General features: G+C 42.0%; 1 protein-coding gene across 1 annotated transcript in view; it reads right to left on the reverse strand.

Annotated features, from left to right (window-relative positions):
• Window positions 1–16,848, reverse strand: part of LOC115102792 (uncharacterized) — a 32,593-nt gene extending 15,745 nt beyond the window's left edge. Inside the window, exons 1-20 of the mRNA XM_029623089.2 lie at window positions 16,725–16,848; window positions 11,678–11,735; window positions 11,340–11,369; window positions 7,846–7,932; window positions 7,613–7,672; window positions 7,439–7,510; window positions 7,206–7,271; window positions 6,983–7,078; window positions 6,785–6,856; window positions 6,293–6,361; window positions 6,123–6,197; window positions 5,590–5,658; window positions 5,404–5,475; window positions 5,197–5,253; window positions 5,038–5,109; window positions 2,358–2,429; window positions 2,204–2,272; window positions 2,012–2,086; window positions 1,700–1,771; window positions 1,540–1,608 (exon numbers count right to left, since the gene is read on the reverse strand). Coding sequence (XP_029478949.2) covers window positions 1,540–1,608; window positions 1,700–1,771; window positions 2,012–2,086; window positions 2,204–2,272; window positions 2,358–2,429; window positions 5,038–5,109; window positions 5,197–5,253; window positions 5,404–5,475; window positions 5,590–5,658; window positions 6,123–6,197; window positions 6,293–6,361; window positions 6,785–6,856; window positions 6,983–7,078; window positions 7,206–7,271; window positions 7,439–7,510; window positions 7,613–7,672; window positions 7,846–7,932; window positions 11,340–11,369; window positions 11,678–11,728 — 1,305 coding nt within the window. The 5' untranslated portion in view covers window positions 11,729–11,735; window positions 16,725–16,848. The remainder of the gene's footprint in view (window positions 1–1,539; window positions 1,609–1,699; window positions 1,772–2,011; window positions 2,087–2,203; window positions 2,273–2,357; window positions 2,430–5,037; window positions 5,110–5,196; window positions 5,254–5,403; window positions 5,476–5,589; window positions 5,659–6,122; window positions 6,198–6,292; window positions 6,362–6,784; window positions 6,857–6,982; window positions 7,079–7,205; window positions 7,272–7,438; window positions 7,511–7,612; window positions 7,673–7,845; window positions 7,933–11,339; window positions 11,370–11,677; window positions 11,736–16,724) is intronic.
• Between the last annotated feature and the right edge of the window lie 3,064 nt (window positions 16,849–19,912).

The raw sequence follows: 19,912 nt of genomic DNA on the forward strand, positions 1-19,912 counted from the left end.
CTTTATTTAACCAGGTAGGCTAGTTGAGAACAAGTTCTCATTTGCAACTGCGACCTGGCCAAGATAAAGCATTGCAGTGTGAACAGACAACACAGAGTTACACATGGAGTAAACAATTAACAAGTCAATAACACAGTAGAAAAAAGGGAGTCTATATACATTGTGTGCAAAAGGCATGAGGAGGTAGGCGAATAATTACAATTTTGCAGATTAACACTGGAGTGATAAATGATCAGATGGTCATGTACAGGTAGAGATATTGGTGTGCAAAAGAGCAGAAAAGTAAATAAATAAAAACAGTATGGGGATGAGGTAGGTAAAAATGGGTGGGCTATTTACCGATAGACTATGTACAGCTGCAGCGATCGGTTAGCTGCTCAGATAGCAGATGTTTGAAGTTGGTGAGGGAGATAAAAGTCTCCAAGTTGCAATTGCAATTCCAGTCACAGGCAGCAGAGAACTGGAACGAAAGGCGGCCAAATGAGGTGTTGGCTTTAGGGATGAGCAGTGAGATACACCTGCTGGAGCGCGTGCTACGGATGGGTGTTGCCATCGTGACCAGTGAACTGAGATAAGGCGGAGCTTTACCTAGCATGGACTTGTAGATGACCTGGAGCCAGTGGGTCTGGCGACAAATATGTAGCGAGGGCCAGCCGACTAGAGCATACAGGTCGCAGTGGTGGGTGGTATAAGGTGCTTTAGTGACAAAACAGATGGCACTGTGATAAACTGCATCCAGTTTGCTGAGTAGAGTGTTGGAAGCAATTTTGTAGATGACATCGCCGAAGTCGAGGATCGGTAGGATAGTCAGTTTTACTAGGGTAAGTTTGGCGGCGTGAGTGAAGGAGGCTTTGTTGCGGAATAGAAAGCCGACTCTAGATTTGATTTTCAATTGGAGATGTTTGATATGAGTCTGGAAGGAGAGTTTACAGTCTAGCCAGACACCTAGGTACTTATAGATGTCCACATATTCAAGGTCGGAACCATCCAGGGTGGTGATATGCTGGTCAGGCGTGCGGGTGCAGGCAGCGAACGGTTGAAAAGCATGCATTTGGTTTTACTAGCGTTTAAGAGCAGTTGGAGGCCACGGAAGGAGTGTTGTATGGCATTGAAGCTCGTTTAGAGGTTAGATAGCACAGTGTCCAAGGACGGGTCGGAAGTATATAGAATGGTGTCGTCTGCGTAAAGGTGGATCAGGGAATCGCCCGCAGCAAGAGCAACATCATTGATATATACAGAGAAAAGAGTCGGCCCGAGGATTGAACCCTGTGGCACCCCCATAAAGACTGCCAGAGGACCGGACAGCATGCCCACCCATTTGACACACTGAACTCTGTCTGCAAAGTAGTTGGTGAACCAGGCAAGGCAGTCATCCGAAAAACCGAGGCTACTGAGTCTGCCGATAAGAATATGGTGATTGACAGAGTCGAAAGCCTTGGCAAGGTCGATGAAGATGGCTGCACAGTACTGTCTTTTATCGATGGCGGTTATGATATCGTTTAGTACCTTGAGCGTGGCTGAGGTGCAGTTCAGTCTCACCTTAGGGTTGCTGTTGTCAGAGAGACTGTCATTACTGGCTGAGAGCTCACTGTGTAAGGACCGCTTGTCCTATGAGACAATCGAGTGTTACTATGACACTAGCCAAAAGTTATAAATATGACCGACTAGTCATGGTCAAATTAAGACCTAATGTAGTTACCTCTTCTGGTTGACAGCCTTCATCGGCAGGTTTAGGTGATTTTTGGAACATTCCACTGAATTTACCTCTCTCCTGAAACACACAAGTGATAGTAGTAATATCTTGCTCCAGGAATCTGGACATCTATTCACCTTAATAGTGTTGTTGTCAGAGAGACTGTCATTACTGGCTGAGAGCTCACTTGGTAATGACCGCTTGTCCTATGAGGCTATTAAGTGTTACTAGAACAATTAACGACGGTTAATAACAATAGACTCATAAATATCATTAGTCCACGTCAAATTAAGAGCCAATATAGTCATCTCTAGATACCTCTTCTTGTTGAGAGCCTTCATCGGCAGGAATAGGAGATTTCTTGAACATTCCACTGAATAAACTTCCTTTCTCCTGAAATACAAAAAGACTGTTTAGATTAGATTTTTTAAAAGTTTTACTGTGTTGACATATACTGTTATCTGGATACATAGTATTGTCTGAAGATAATACTCCACCAAACCTCCTCACCGTGGTGTTGTTGGTATCAGAAAGGCTGTTGTTGCTGACTGAGAGCTCACTGCATGTTGCAAGATTGTCCTGGAACAGAACACAGTTCTGTAGTTAGAAAATGAACAAACTCTTACAGTAAGTAACTGAAGCAAACAGGCATGTTTGATCTCACTTGCGCAGGTGTTTCATCTCCAGATGATTTGGGGGTCTTTTTAAGGATTCCACTGAATAGCCCCTTTTTTCCCTGATAGAAGAAGACAGTGTCATTTGAATTTCCATTTGAATAAGTGGTTTTCTCAAATTCTAAATGCAGTAACTCTGCCTCACCAGAAACCGTGGATTGATGGCAGCATTCCCGTGAAACTGAAAGTGCGAACCACTGCTTTTAATCAGGGCAAGGTGACCGGAAACATGACCGAATACAAACAGTGTAGCTATTCCCTCCGCAAGGCAATCAAACAAGCTAAGCGTCGGTATAGAGACAAAGTAGAATCTCAATTCAACGGCTCAGACACAAGAGGTATGTGGCAGGGTCTACAGTCAATCACGGATTACAAAAAGAAAACCAGCCCCATCACGTACCAGGATGTCTTGCTCCCAGGCAGACTAAATAACTTTTTTTGCCCACTTTGAGGACAATACAGTGCCACGGACACGGCCCGCAACCAAAACATGCGGACACTCCTTCACTGCAGCCGACGTGAGGAAAACATTTAAACGTGTCAACCCTCGCAAGGCTGCAGGCCCAGACGGCATCCCCAGCCGCGCCCTCAGAGCATGCGCAGACCAGCTGGCTGGTGTGTTTACGGACATATTCAATCAATCCCTATCCCAGTCTGTTGTTCCCACATGCTTCAAGAGGGCCACCATTGTTCCTGTTCCCAAGAAAGCTAAGGTAACTGAGCTAAACGACTACCGCCCCGTAGCACTCACTTCCGTCATCATGAAGTGCTTTGAGAGACTAGTCAAGGACCATATCACCTCCACCCTACCTGACACCCTAGACCCACTCCAATTTGCTTACCGCCCAAATAGGTGCACAGACGATGCAATCTCAAACACACTGCACACTGCCCTAACCCATCTGGACAAGAGGAATACCTATGTGAGAATGCTGTTCATCGACTACAGCTCGGCATTCAACATCATAGTGCCCTCCAAGCTCGTCATCAAGCTTGAGACCCTGGGTCTCGACCTTGCCCTGTGCAACTGGGTACTGGACTTCCTGAGGGGCCGGCCTCCAGGTGGTGAGGGTAGGCAACAACATTTCCACCCCGCTGATCCTCAACACTGGGGCCCCACAAGGGTGCGTTCTGAGCCCTCTCCTGTACTCCCTGTTCACCCACGACTGCGTGGCCACGCACACCTCCAACTAAATCATCAAGTTTGCGGACGACACAACAGTGGTAGGCTTGATTACCAACAACGACGAGACGGCCTACAGGGAGGAGGTGAGGGCCCTCGGAGTGTGGTGTCAGGAAAATAACCTCACACTCAACGTCAACAAAACTAAGGAGATGATTGTGGACTTCAGGAAACAGCAGAGGGAACACCCCCCTATCCACATCGATGGAACAGTAGTGGAGATGGTAGTAAGTTTTAAGTTCCTCGGCGTACACATCACAGACAAACTGAATTGGTCCACCCACACAGACAGCATCGTGAAGATCAAACTCAGGAGGCTGAAGAAATTCAGCTTGTCACCAAAAGTACTCACAAACTTCTACAGATGCACAATCGAGAGCATCCTGTCAGGCTGTATCACCGCCTGGTACGGCAACTGCTCCGCCCACAACCGTAAAGGCTCTCCAGAGGGTAGTGAGGTCTGCACAACGCAATCACCGGGGGCAAACTACCTGCCCTCCAGGACACCACCCGATGTCACAGGAAGGCCATAAAGATCATCAAGGACAACAACCACCCGAGCCACTGCCTGTTCACCCCGCTATCATCCAGAAGGCGAGGTCAGTACAGGTGCATCAAAGCTGGGACCGAGAGACTGAAAAACAGCTTCTATTTCAAGGCCATCAGACTGTTAAACAGCCACCACTAACATTGAGTGGCTGCTGCCAACACACTGACTCAACTCCAGCCACTTTAATAATGGGAATTGATGGGAAATGATGTAAAATATATCACTAGCCACTTTAAACAATGCTACCTAATATAATGTTTACATACCCTACATTATTCATCTCATATGTATACGTATATACTGTATTCTATATCATCTACTGCATATTTATGTAATACATGTATCACTAGCCACTTTAACTATGCCACTTTGTTTACATACTCATCTCATATGTATATACTGTACTCAATACCATCTACTGTATCTTTCCTATGCCGCTCTGTACCATCACTCATTCATATATCTTTATGTACATATTCTTTATCCCTTTACACTTGTGTCTATAAGGTAGTAGTTTTGGAATTGTTAGCTAGATTACTTGTTGGTTATTACTGCATTGTCGGAACTAGAAGCACAAGCATTTCGCTACACTCGCATTAACATCTGCATGTGACAAATCAAATTTGATTTGATTTGGGTTGCTGTTGTCAGCCAGACAGTCATTGATGGCTGAGTGCTCACCCTGTAATGACCCCTTGTCCTGAGACATGACGGGGAAGAGTTACTTAAACAACAGTGCTCCAATTTAAGATACCCCTTCTAGTTTAGTTCACTTGTTTTGTACACACATTGTTGTTTTTGGACTCACAAGTGTGTTGTAATGTGAGCAGACACCGCTTACGTAACTAGCTACCAGTAGTGTGTACGCATAGAATAAGCTGAACAAATAGAAAATGTAAGACTGGTCCAAGCCAAACACTTGACTTCGCTATATTACCACAGGTTGAGAAGCATCAGCAGCAGGCTTGGGGGATTTGATGAACATTCCACTGAATATGCCTCCTTTCTCCTGGAACCCAATCGTTTCCAATAAACAATGGAAGCTATTTGTGAAGAACACTTCAGCAGATGTGAAGAACTGTCAAACCTTACTCACTTTACTGTTGTTTTTAGAAAGACTGTCATTGCTGCCTGAATGTTCACCGTGTAATGCCTGGTTGAGAAACAGATCAAGATATCTGTTCAGCCAGTGAGAATGCATAATAACATTTGCTATGGGGTACATTTTCTATACAAGTCAGCATATTTACAAGTAGGTCGGAAATAATATTTTGAGTCACGTGTTGATCTCCAGAACGCTCACCTCTGCAAGTGTGCCCTCTCGAGGAGCTTTGGGGGATTTTTTGAGGATTCCACTGAAAAGTCCTCCTTTTGCCTAATGGCATCAGAACATAATCAGGTTGTCAACTATTTCTATGATAATATCCGTAATACTTTAGTCATAACCCTCTTACTGCGCACATGAATATAGTACTCAACTCTGCCTCACCTTAGAGTTGTTGTTGTCAGAGAGACTGTCATTGCTGGCTGAGAGCTCACTGTGTAGTGACTGCTGGTCCTGTATGACAATGACAGGCAACACAAAGACGAAATGATGTTATGCTCTGATGAAGGTGATCCATGCAGAAACATAAGCCTATTGTTCGTTTGTCCCGTCAATAAATCTATCAGATTTATGCAAAAACTGAGTGATCATTTTTCTTTATTGTCCTGGATAGTCACCAGTTGAAGTGTCCCGGGGTAAGGAATGTTTTGGGGGATTTTCAAGCCCTTCAGTTGAGCACCTGATTCCCTTTTTTGTTTAAGCTGGGCTGAAGAGAGTTTGGGTATACTTTTTTTCATCAAATTATGTTACCTGCACAGTGACAATATGTGAACAAATGAATTATTAATCTATTTGCTTGATATTAAATCAAATTTAATGGCAACATAAAATTGCCATTAAGAGTTTAAGATTTGTCAAGAGAACAGAAATCTTATACATAATTTACAACAGGTAAATAGTATACCGTATTACTTTACCTCTTCTGTTTGAGGTGGTTCTTCCACAGGTTTGGTAGACTTCTTGAACATTCCACTGAAGATGCCTCCCTTCTCCTGAAACACACAGAGGGACCGTTTACACAGAACGCCACCATGAAGTTATCAGCGGGATCAAATGAGCAGAGTTTAACTTCCTTAAACCAGCTTACTTTGATGTTGTTGTTGTCAGAGAGACTGTTGTTGCTGGCTAAAAGCTCACTGTGAACTGAGAGATTGTCCTGGAACAGAAAATGTGTATTCCAGTACAAAAAAAAGAGTACTACATATGCTACACACGTGTGCAGGTGTCCCTTCTCCAGCAGTTTTGGGGGGGTATTTGGATTCCACTGAACAACCCCCCTTCTCCAGAACAATAGAGGAGATACATGAATTACAGTTAGACTTATTTGCATATTTCAGGATGACAAAATAACCAGGCTTAAATCTTTTTTGTTTGTTTGTATCATCCTATCATGATACATACAGGAGTGCTTTCAGCTGTCTGTTCTTGTTTGTCATTGGGATCACTACTTACTGTACTGACCTAGGACCAATGAAAACAATGACACCTTGTAAGCACTTCAAAATCATAGTTGTAGTAGAGCACCCAAACAGCAAAGTTAACAACAGATAAACAAGAGTAGAAAATAAGAAAATGTTACCGTCAGTGAAGGAGAAGAGAGTTTGTCTTTAGTTGCTTTCTGGAACATTCCTCCCATCAGTCCTCCTTTGTCCTGAAAGAGTGATATATGTTGAAAATCGTCCACTATTTCATAACAAACTTTGTCTCTCATTGTTTCTCTAATGCAATCGCATATGTTTAGTAGTCTATAGATATCGCTCTCCTCTCCCACACACACTTGTTTGGCCTGACTCAGCCTCTTCTTGGTGTTCTCAGAGGACTGCTCCTTTTCTGGGGTGGGCTCTTCAGGCGTCTCATTATCTGTCATGTAGCTCTGAGAGAGAAGAGAAACTATGAGATCAATCATACGGAAAACATAGGTGATTGGTGTGCCAACTAACTGACAGATGTTTCTGCATACACCACTACAAAGATAGCCAGACAATGCTCTGTCCACTCACTGTAAAGGTAGGGGTTGGCTCTTTTTGTAATTTCTGAAACATTCCACCAAGACCCCCAAATTTGTCCTAAAAAAAGATATCCATGATAAAGAGAGTGAAGCATTTGTATTCAACCTTTATTCATACAGGATATTCTAATTGAGATCAAATGTATTTTATAAGAGAGACCTGTAGCAAACATGGTTTTATACTATGACATTTCTCTTCAATGAAACCAGAAGCACCGAACATACCTGCTTGAAGTCGGTCTCATCTTCTCGGGGATCAGAGGCCTTAATCGGTGAAATGTCCATTTCTGTTGAGCCCTGATGAAGAGACAGTGGTTTGAGACTAAAGACCTGAGAAGGTTCAAACTAAGGCAGAGGAACATGACATATCATTGTCAAAATCTGTGCGTGTGCATGTACCTTTATGTGCTCTGCCTGTGTCCTCTTGCGACTGCCGTTTCTGGCCATAACATTTGGTTCCTGATATTACCCGTGTAACCATGCAGAAAAAGATACAATTTCAATGAGATAGGAAACATTGAGATTTACTGGCCATGTCTCTCTATGGAACCTCTCTGCCAGTACAAGTTTATGCCAGCAGTGTGTAAGGGATGCAGTAGTGTGGTGGTTATGGTGGGAGCTGATAGGCCTACCTTTGCAATGGGTCTAACTATGGATGGAACCACTGGAGTTCTGGCTTGTTTCCCTCTAGTCTCTGTCTGGATCAAGTTCCTGTTGGCCTGACGGACAAAAATAGTCTGTTCTTATATTTTCAGCTGAATTGTATACCCGATCCAACTGATTTGAACACTCACAGACAAATTATTTTTCTCATCATTTCTGATGAGGAAAATCTTTGTCAGGTCAAAAACTTTATATCTTTGCTAAATTAAATATAATATATATGAAATATAACCAGGAGGTAGACACATCCCACATAAATCAATGTCTGAATTCAAGCAGTGGCAGTCGGTGCCTTAAGATGAGGGAGGATGATTATTTTTTAATATTACAGCATATTTGATGACTGTCATTCATATTCCAGTCACCCAGCTCAATATAACATGAATATGTTTAGGCTACTTACTAGTGATGCACCATTATGACATTTTTGGCTGATACAGATATCCGATATTTTCCTTGCCAAAAAAATATGATATAAAAAAACTGATATAAAAAAAACGGATATAAAAAAAATCATGGCCTTTTAAGCATTCTAGTACAGTTAAATAGTTAACACACACACACACATGGACGCAGCGGTCTAAGGCACTGCATCTCAGCGCAAGAGGCGTTACTACAGTCTCTGGTTCGAATCCAGGCTGTATCACATCCAGCCGTGATTGGGAGTCCCGTCCGGGTTTGGCCGGGGCAGGCAGTCATTGTAAATAAGAATTTGTTCTCTAAATGACTTGCCAAGTTAAATAAACTTTACACACACGCACACCACACTGACCAAAAACTTATTTTGTAGGCATTTACGTGTGTCCCCATTGCCAGTAAAACATAATCAAAACCTATTTATTTAACTTACTTACCGTGCCGTTTCCTTGTTAATTTGTTCAGTTTCATTCTCAACTACGATTTCTATGGTATGCCGTTTGGGCCTTTACGTGTCAAAAAATGTACTATTTAACACTATTTGACTTGTCAAATAAATGTGTTGACCAATCAGGACCTTAATATGAACGTACGTCACATACTAATGTAACGCGTTCATACATTTTTAGGTAGTTACTACACATTGATTACACTATCACTCGTATTTCATATGTCATGATTCATCTATACGTATGCTATGATGCTGGTAAAGTTGTCTCGCACACTTACAGCGCTGGTCATAAAAAAAAGTTAGCTAGCTCATGGATGCAAACAATGTTCTCCCCCCAAAAACATAGCAAAGCGACATAATCTGTTTCAGTAGCTATAGCTAGGTGTCATCTAAAATAACCCTAATTTATACGACAGTTCATATTTGATTAATGGTGGTCGGTCCGACCATCTATGTGAGACTAGCCACAAAAAGGATTGGCCACAAGTGGGCTTTGCGGTTAGCCTTGAAAATAAAAGTATTGCATAATTCTACTTATTTGTATTCGTTTGCATCACTGACAATGATATACTTTTATTTTGAAGGCAAACTGCAAATTCCACTAGTGTGCCTAATCCTTATTATGGCTTGCTCCACAACACATAACCCAGTCCGGTTGAGCCTCAACTAGCTAGATGAAGCTAGTTGGCTGCTTATAAACGTTAGCTTTGGCCAACAGGGTTAATTAGCTGGCTAGTTATTTTCGTGAACTGAAGTTCAATTTCAATAGGCGAACAACAAGTGGCAACCTAGCTAATACGTACTCACAAAGAATCCTAAATCATTGCTAAGAATAATGAAAATGACTGCAGTTTCTGGTCATTATCTTCATGCTGGTTGTATTGGTGTTAGCTAGGTACCAAGCTAAAGCTAACTACCCCAGAAGCTAGTTACCCCAGAAGTTGCGGTCGTGGCCGGTGTTTGCTTGTACAGCTTTGACAGTGCTTCTGTATCTTTTTTGACACACAAAGACACAAACTGCGTTCCAAATGAAGCTATTAGCAGTGATGCTATTACTGTGTAACTCCGGTTGGGCAACATCGGAAAAATAGCGCACCTGGTTGTGTTAACCGGTGCTCAACCAGTCTGCGAAAGCCAACATCACCCACAACAGAGAACGGTTGATTGTCAAGGGCAATGAATTCCATTATCTTGGCTTTAACGGATTTCGCCTTTGAGTTGTCTCGCTGAAACGTTGTTACTTTTTCAAATGACAGCTTGACTTGTTGATTGCTTGATCCACACAGCAGACATTGTGGGCTAGTTTAGGAATGCTGTGTTGCACATATAGCTCAAAATTTTACGTGCCGTCATTAGGCATGTACCTATGTTATATAGGTATGTATGTCAGCTTTGAATGAACGTTTACAACATAGGTGCACAGGTCAAGAGAAATTTGAGTAATCAATGTGACAGACATTGTGCAAAGCGGTATTGAATGTGCCAATCTTGCCTGCATCTAGCTGATCTAGGGCGTAATCATTAGTCCAACAGTAGCAAAAGATTTTCTACTGGACACATTCAGGTACGTTTATCCCCTTTCTTTCATTTTTCAACAGAATCGGAGGAATGAATACACCCTAATCACATGCAAAATCAGTTCACTTTCATAGCAGCCAGATCGTTGTATAATTCCTTCTCGCATCTATGCGCTCTCCTCAACTTTTTCCTTCGCTTGTGGAGTTCAGTGCACAGAACATCAGCCGTCTGTGACCAAGTGGAAAACCCTTTCCATGCCAAACCGTCATATGATAAACACTAAACGCTACATACAGCCTTTATCGTTGTCATTGTCATTAGCTAATTTTAAGTCAACAACATAGCTAATAATAATAATAATAGCTAATAATAATAATGAGTAAGTAAACCAGCTACAATCAGGCAGTACAGTGTACAGTTAGCAAGTAGTTTAGCAGTTACATTGGCGGGCTCTGGTGGCAATAAATTAATGAAACCAAAAGCTTACCTTGACTTGGAAGAGTTCCAGTGTTGGATATCCATAGCAAGCTAGATAAATAGCATCTCTCTGTTTAGAACCGGGTTTTTGAGTAGTCTAAACTAGCTAGCTAACGTTAGCTGCATTTGATAGCTAAATAAGAGAAAGTGAGGGTGGAAAAAAATATTAAAATATTGCTTCTTTATTTTTGAAGAAATACATTTGTTCAAAACTGTTCAACTATTGTCTTTCTTTTTGAGTCAACTACTCACCACATTTTATGCACTGCAGCGCTAGCTAGCTTTAGCTTATGCTTTTAGTACTAGATCCTGTCATTGGATGGACGACATGTCAGTTCATGCTGCAAGAGCTCTGATAGGTTGGAGGACTTAATTCAAATGTACATATATGGAAGGGGTGAGAACCATGAGCCTCCTTGGTTTTGTATTGAAGTCAATGTACCCAGAGGAGGACAAAGACTAGCTGTCCTCCGCCTACATCATGGTGCTACCCTACAGCAGGGTTTCTCAAACAGAACAGAAGTTTCAAACATGACATTACATAACTCAGGAGGAAGGTGAGTCCTCTGTAATCTAAAGCTTTTAAATATTATAGTATACCTCCTTTGCAGGCTTCGGTGGAGGTAAAGGCTGTGGAGAGAAGGACGTAAAGAGAGAGGAGATAAGAGTTAGTGTATTCAACTATGCGGTATTGACAGTAGTCCTATGTTCAGCTTAATGTTCTTTCTTGGTTTATTCATCTGAAATTGTGTTTATAGAACGATGTCTTCAGTGTTCGTTTTGTAACGAGTCTCGTAATGTATTCAAGTAGAGTTTTGATGTGGTGGTTTGTGTTATAGGGTCAGATAGGTTATTATAATCTTGTTTTTTTTAAGTAGAAGTGTTTTAGAAGTGTTGTATAAGAGATAAGTTGTTTTCCTGTAGTAGTATGCTCTTACCTGTTTCTGTTGATTTCTTTTCACATCTGGCTTCAACGTGCACTGTTCCATCCTGCCTCTGGGAAACCACAGTGATATGCTTGTAAAATCGTACAGGGCAAGCAGCAAAAAGGAAAGGGAGGGGAATAGGGCTTGCTTAAGACGCTCAGATCTCACAACAGACAACTGAACCAAGATCATTATCTTGTCGGTCAATCCGAAAACAGTGTCTACAAATGCTAATTTAGTTCAGAGGAAACCCACGGAGACCACTTCTTCCCTAACAGTAGCAGAAGTTTTAAAATATCAGTGACTATTGAAACTATACAAAATACAGACTGTGGCTGCACAAAGTGGTATAACGTCTCGATATGGAGACAATTCCAAGAGAGATCATGCTGTGAACCCCAATTCCTGTCTCCTACTGTATATGAAACGCAACATGTAAAGTGTTAGTCCCATGTTTCATGATCTGAAATAAAATATTCCTTACATTTTCCATACGCACAAAAAGCTTAATTCTCTCAAAATTTTGGTACACATTTGTTTACATCCCTGTTAGTGAGTATTTCTCCTTTGTCAAAATAATTCATCTACCTGACAGGTGTGGCATATCAAGAAGCTGATTAAACATACTTATCATCACAAGGGTGCACCTTGTGTTGGGGACAATAAAAGGACACTCTAAAATGTGCAGTTTTGTGCCACAGATGTCTCAAGTTTTGAGGGAAAGTGCAATTGGCATGCTGACTGCAGGAATGTCCACCAGAGCTGTTGTCAGATAATGGAATGTTAATTTCTCTACCATAAGCCACCTCCAACGTCATTTTAGAGGATTTGGCAGTACATCCAACTGGCCTCACAAGCTCAGACCATGTGTAACCACGCCAGCCCAGGACCTCCACATCCGGCTTCTTCACCTGCGGGATCGTCTGAAGAAAAACTAGTTCTGATTGTCTGGGCCTGGCTCCCTTGTGGGTGTGGGTGGGCCTATGACCCCCCCATGGCGGTGCCCCTGCCCAGTCATGTGAAATCCATAAATTAGGGCCTAATTCATTTTTTTCCATTGACTGATTTCCTTCTATGAACTGTAACTCAGTAAAATCTTTGAAATTGTTACATGTTGCATTTATATTTTTGTTCAGTGTGTCTATATATACAGTACCAGCCAATTGTTAATTGAAATGCATTCCTGGTAACTACCTCATGAAGCTGGTTGAGAGAATGCCAAGAGTGTGCAAAGCTGTCATCAAGGCAAAGGGTGGCTACTTTGAAGAATCTCAAATAGAAAATAAAAATATATTTGGTTTAACACTTTTTTGATTACTACATGATTCCACATGTGTTATTTCAAAGTTTTGGTGTCTTCACTATTATTCTACAATGTAGAAAATAGTAAAAATAAAGTTTGTGGTCACTTAGAAATGTTCTTGTTTTCCATGAAAACATGCATGAAATGAGTTGCAAAATGAATAGGAAATATAGTCAAGACGTTGACAAGGTTATAAATAAGATTTTTAATTGAAATAATGATTGTGTCCTTCAAACTTTGCTTTAGTCAAGGAATCCTCCATTTGCAGCAATTACAGCCTTGCAGACCTTTGGCATTCTAGTTGTCAATTTGTTGAAGTAATCTGAAGAGATTTCACCCCATGCTTCCCGAAGCACCTCCCACAAACTGGATTGGCTTGATGGGCACTTCTTACGTACCATACGGTCAAGCTGCTCCCACAACAGCTCAATAAGGTTGAGATCCGGTGACTGTGCTGGCCACTCCATCCATTATAGACAGAATACCAGCTGTCTGCTTCTTTCCTAAATAGTTATTGCATAGTTTGGAGCTGACCTTTGGGTCATTGTCCTGTTGTAGGAGAAAATTGGCTCCAATTAAGTGCCGTCCACTGTGTATGGCATGGCATTGCAAAATGGAGTGATAGCCTTCCTTCTTCAAGAACCCTTTTACCCTGTACAAATCTCCCACTTTACCACCACCAAAGCACCCCCAGACCATCACATTGCCCCCACCATGCTTGACAAATGGCATCAAGCACTCTTCCAACATATTTTCATTTTTTCTGCGTCTCACGAATGTTCTCTGTGATCCGAACACCTCAAACTTAGATTTGTCTGTCAATAACACTTTTTTTCCAATCTTCCTCTGTCCAGTGTAAGTTCTTTTGCCAATCTTAATCTTTTCTTTTTGTTGGCCAGTCTGAGATATGGCTTTTTCTTTGCAACACTGCCTAGAAGGCCAACATCTCGGAGTAGCCTCTTCACTGTTGATGTTGAGACTGGTGTTTTGCAGGTACTATATAATGAAGCTGTCAGTTGTGGACTTGAGGCATCTGTTTCCTTAACTAGACACTTGTGTACTTGTCCTCTGGCTCAGTTATGCACCAGGGCCCACCACTCCTCTTTCTATTCTGGTTAGGGCCAGTTTGCGCTGTTCTGTGAAGGGAGTAGTACACAGCGTTGTACGAGATGTTCAGTTTCTTGGCAATTTCTCGCATTGAATAGTCTTCATTTCACAGAATAAGAATAGACTGACGAGTATCAGAAGAAAGTTATTTGTTTCTGGCCATTTTGAGCCTGTTATCAAACCCACAAATGCTGATGCTCCAGATACTCAACTAGTCAATAGTCATTTACAACATTAATAATATACACTGCTCAAAAAAATAAAGGGAATAAAGGGAACACTTAAACAACACAATGTAACTCCAAGTCAATCACACTTCTGTGAAATCAAACTGTTCACTTAGGAAGCAACACTGATTGACAATAAATTTCACATGCTGTTGTGCAAATGGAATAGACAACAGGTGGAAATTATAGGCAATTAGCAAGACACCCCCAATAAAGGAGTGGTTCTGCAGGTGATGACCACAGACCACATCTCAGTTCCTATGCTTCCTGGCTGATGTTTTGGTCACTTTTGAATGCTGGCGGTGCTTTCACTCTAGTGGTAGCATGACACGGAGTCTACAACCCACACAAGTGGCTCAGGTAGTGTAGCTCATCCAGGATGGCACATCAATGCGAGCTGTGGCAAGAAGGTTTGCTGTGTCTGTCAGCGTAGTGTCCAGAGCATGGAGGTGCTACCAGGAGACAGGCCAGTACATCAGGAGACGTGGAGGAGGCCGTAGGAGGGCAACAACCCAGCAGCAGGACCACTACCTCCGCATTTGTGCAAGGAGGAGCACTGCCAGAGCCCTGCAAAATGACCTCCAGCAGGCCACAAATGTACATGTGTCTGCTCAAACGGTCAGAAACAGACTCCATGAGGGTGGTAGGTATGAGGGCCCGACATCCACAGGTGGGGGTTGTGCTTACAGCCAAACACTGTGCAGGACGTTTGGCATTTGCCAGAGAACACCAAGATTGGCAAATTGGCCACTGGCACCCTGTGCTTTTCACAGATGAAAGCAGGTTCACACAGCACGTAACAGACGTGAGTCTGGAGACGCTGTGGAGAAAGTTCTGCTGCCTGCAACATCCTCCAGCATGACCGGTTTGGCGGTGGGTCAGTCATGGTGTGGGGTGGCATTTCTTTGGGGGGGTCGCACAGCCCTCCATGTGCTCGCCAGAGGTAGCCTGACTGCCATTAGGTAGCGAGATGAGATCCTCAGACCCCTTGTGAGACCATATGCTGGTGCGGTTGGCCCTGGGTCCTCCTAATGCAAGACAATGCTAGACCTCATGTGGCTGGAGTGTGTCAGCAGTTCCTGCAAGAGGAAGGAATTGATGCTATGGACTGGCCCGCCCGTTCCCCAGACCTGAATCCAATTGAGCACATCTGGGACATCATGTCTCGCTCCATCCACCAACAGACTGTCCAAGAGTTGGCGGATGCTTTAGTCCAGGTCTGGGAGGAGATCCCTCAGGAGACCATACGCCACCTCATCAGGAGCATGCCCAGGCGTTGTAGGGAGGTCATAGAGGCACGTGGAGGCCACACACACTACTGAGCCTCATTTTGACTTGATTTAAGGACATTACATCAAAATTGGATCAGCCTGTAGTGTGATTTTCCACTTTAATTTTGAGTGTGACTCTAAATCCAGACCTCCATGGGTTGATAAATTTGATTTCCATTGATCATTTTTGTGTGATTTTGTTGTCAGCACATTCAACTATGTAAAGAAAAAAGTATTTAATAAGAACATTTCATTCATTCAGATCTAGGATGTGTTATTTTAGTGTTCCCTTTATTTTTTGAGCAGTGTATATATCATTGGGAGGCAACTCCTAGAATTTCAGCATCACTCATCTTTTTTAGAAGCTCATACCAACAGCACCTGCCTGCCAGCCAGGCACATCTGTATTGTGTTAAGTCGTTCCAACCCACAGCAACAAGCAACACATTCTTATAATAAAACACCTTGTCAAATAGCCTAATCTAGCTTTGAAAAACAAGCCAGTCCTTTGCATAATACTATAGAGTATTTGCAGTTGTTGAAAATATACTAAATTGTCATACTTAAATAAAAGTAAACATATCTTAATAGAAAATGACTCAAGTAGAAGTGAGTCACCCAGTATAATACAAGCCTACTTGAGTAAAAGTATCTGGTTTTAAGTACAGTGGTCGAAAAAATACTCAATTCTCACACTTGAGTAAAAGTTCCAAGTTAAAGTAAATGCTGTACATCACATTACTTCTATTAATGAAGCAAACCAGCCAGCATGATTTCATTTGTCTTTTTTTACAGACAGACGGAGGGGCAAACTCTAACACTCAGCCATAATTTACAAACTCAGTATTTGTGTTTAATGATTCCGCCATATCAGAGGCAGTGGGGATGACAACACATTATCTTGGTAGGTGTGTGAATTAGACCATATTGCTGTCCTGTCTGAGCATTCGAAATGTAACATGTAGGTTTGGGTGTCTGGGAAACGGTATTGGAGTAAAATGTAAATATTTAGGAATGTAGTGGAGTAAAAGTAAACATTGTACAAAATATAAATAGTAAAGTACAGTTACCCCAAAAAGTACTTTAAGGTATTTCTAGTTCTTAAGTTCTTTACACCACTGCACCACTTGATTATTTTAAAAGTGACTTACAGACAGGAAAGGGTCCCTATCCAGTGAAGAGGGATCCCAGTCCAAAACTTGTCAAAACACTTTCTTTGTTGTTCCTCTCTGGTGATGAGGGTGTGAGACACGAAACTCACCTTTTTGTCTTTCTTACCTCAGTGCCTTGCGGTCCCAATTCACCTGGGAATGGGTTGGGCTGGCTGCTGCAACCTGACGTCAGGGGTAGACGTAACGTAGTAAACGTAAATCTGTAACTCTCCATTTAGTATTACACATTGCGTTTCATATGGTGGCTATTAATTTGTGGAAGTCCATCAACCATGTCATATGGTATATTACCAATTACAATTGATATAATATGATACAAATTACAATTCATATAATATTTTACAAATTACAATTCATATAATATTTTACAAATTACAATTCATATAATATGTTATGAATTGCAATTCATTCAATATGTTATGAATTTGCATTATGAGACACAGGAGGCTGGTGGCACCTTCATTTGGGAGGATGGGCTTGTGGTTGTGGAATAAGTGGAATGGTATCAAATACAAACATATGGGTTCCATTTGTTTGATGCCATTCCATTTGCTCCATTCCAGAGATTATTATGAGCCATCCTCCCCTCAGCCAAATTCTCTAAAACGACATTGGAGGCCATTTATGGTAGGGAAATGAACAAACAATTCTCTGGCAACAGCTCTGGTGGACATTCCTGCAGTCAGCATGCCAATTGCACGCTGCCTCAAAACATGAGACATCTGCGACATTGTGTTGTGTGACAAAACTGCACAAGGTGCACCTGTATAATGATCATGCTGTTTAATCAGATTATTGATATGCCACACCTGTCAGGTGGATGGATTATCTTGGCAAAGGGAAAATGTTCACTAACAGGGATGTGCGTATGGAAAATATCTGGGATCTTTTATTTCAGCTCATGAGACATAGGATCAACACTTTACATGTTGCGTTTTTATTTTTGTTCAGTATATTTATCACTGTTGTGCTATTGCTGTCAATATTCTATTCCATTCCTTTGCACTGTTATATCCATGTTATTACATGTATAGTTATTCTGTTGTATTTACTGCATCCATATATATTCATTATCTCCCATTCTCTGTACCTTTCAGACCATTTCCATGTCCATACCCCTGTTTGGCAATAACGTGTGAGGTTGCCTTATTCCTCTGACCAGTTTTCAGTGGGTCACAGACAAGTAAAATAGGAGAGTATTCCTTCACTGTAACCATACCAAACGTAACATATCATACTAATTAGTGTCAGATTTACATTTACTATGTTACGGGTAGTCTATGAGACCAGGCTGGGGAATGGGGCGTGGTTACCTGGTCACCTGTGGACCAGTGTAACAGAGGAGCTAGGTTTCCTATGTGACTCTGACTCATAACTGTAGTTTCACTGTCTCCCATCTAAACAATGGATTATGTCTCAAAAATACATTGGCAATAAGAAAGGTCTTATCAGGAATAAATAAATAGATAATAAATAGAGATTTTAATAGACAAGATTAAAAGCTCAAGTGTAAATTAACAGCATTTGAAACATCCTCCTCACCTTTTTTGGCTAGATTCAAGGGCTGGGTATAGTTGCTACCAAGATGAGAGACCATCTGGGAAAATTCAAATCAAATGCTAGTATTGCTGGCAAACCAGTGAGCCATACATAGCCTTGGCTTTTTCCACATTTTGTTATCTTACATCCTTAGTCTAAAATTGATTAAAAATAAGTCCTCAGCAATCCACAGACTATACCACATAAAGATGAAGCGAATACAGGTTTTTAGAAATTGTTGCAAATTTATAAAAGATAAAAAACTGAAATACCTTATTTACATATGTATTCAGACCCTTTGCTATGAGACTAGAAATTTAGCTCAGGTGCATCCTGTTTCCATTGATCATCCTTGAGATGTTTCTGCAACTTGATTGGAGTCCACCTGTGGTAAATTCACTTGATTGGACATGATTTGGAAAGGCACACACACCTGTCTTTATAAGGTCCCACAGGAATTGTCCGTAGAGCTGCGAGACAGGATTGTGTCGAGGCACAGATCTGGAGAAGGGTACCAAAACATTTCTGCAGCATTGAATGTCCCCAAGAACACAGTGGCCTCCATCATTCTTAAATGGAAAAAGTTTGGAACCACAAAGTCTCTTCCTAGAGCTGGCCGCACGGCCAAACTAAGCAATCGGGGGAGAAGGGCCTTGGTCAGGGAGGTGACACTGACAGAGCTCTAGCATTCCTCTGTGGAGATGGGAGAACCTTCCAGAAGGACAACCATCTCTGCAGCACTCCACCAATCAGGCCTCAGTAAAAGGCGTACGACAGCCATTTTGGAGTTTGTCAAAAAGGCACCTAAAGACTCTCAAACCATGAGAAACAAGATTCTCTGGTCTGATGAAACCAACATTGAACTCTTTGGCCTGAATGTCAAGCATCATGTCTGGGGGAAACCTGGTACCATACCTACGGTGAAGCATGGTGGTGGCAGCATCATGCTGTGGGGATGTTTTTCAATGGCAGGGACAGGGAAGACACGTCAGGATCGAGGCAAAGATGAATGAAGCAAAGTACAGAGATATCCTTGATGGGAACCTACTCCAGAGTGCTCAGGACCTAAGACTGGGGCGAAGGTTCACCCTAAGCCCCGAGCCAAGACAACGCAGGAGTGGCTTCGGGACAAGTCTCTGAATGTCCTTGAATTGCCCAGCCAGAGCCCGGACTTGAACCCGATCTAACATCTCTGGAGAGACCTGAAAATAGCTGTGCAGCAATGCTCCCCATCCAACCTGACAGAGCTTGAGAGGATCTGAGAGAAGAATGGGAGAAACTCGCCAAATACATGTGTGCCAAGCTTGTAGCATCATAGCCAAGAAGACTCTAGGCTGTAATCGCTGCCAAAGGTGCTTTTTGAATACTTATTTAAATGTGATATTTCCACAACAAAAATATTTCTAAAAACCTGTTTTAGCGTTGTCATTATGGGATATTGTGTGTGTGTATTGATGAAGAAAAACTATTTTAATCAATTTTAGAATCCAGTCCAGTAGTGTCCAGGTCAGTGGTGATGAGGATGCTGCCATAGAAACGTTGCTGTACTTATGATCCTATGTTCTGTTAAACAAGGAGCCGATTATGATTTTAATGACGATACCGATAATTGGAGGTCCAAAAAAAGC

This window comes from Oncorhynchus nerka, linkage group LG20, assembly GCF_034236695.1.
Source record: "Oncorhynchus nerka isolate Pitt River linkage group LG20, Oner_Uvic_2.0, whole genome shotgun sequence".
NCBI lineage: Eukaryota > Metazoa > Chordata > Actinopteri > Salmoniformes > Salmonidae > Oncorhynchus > Oncorhynchus nerka.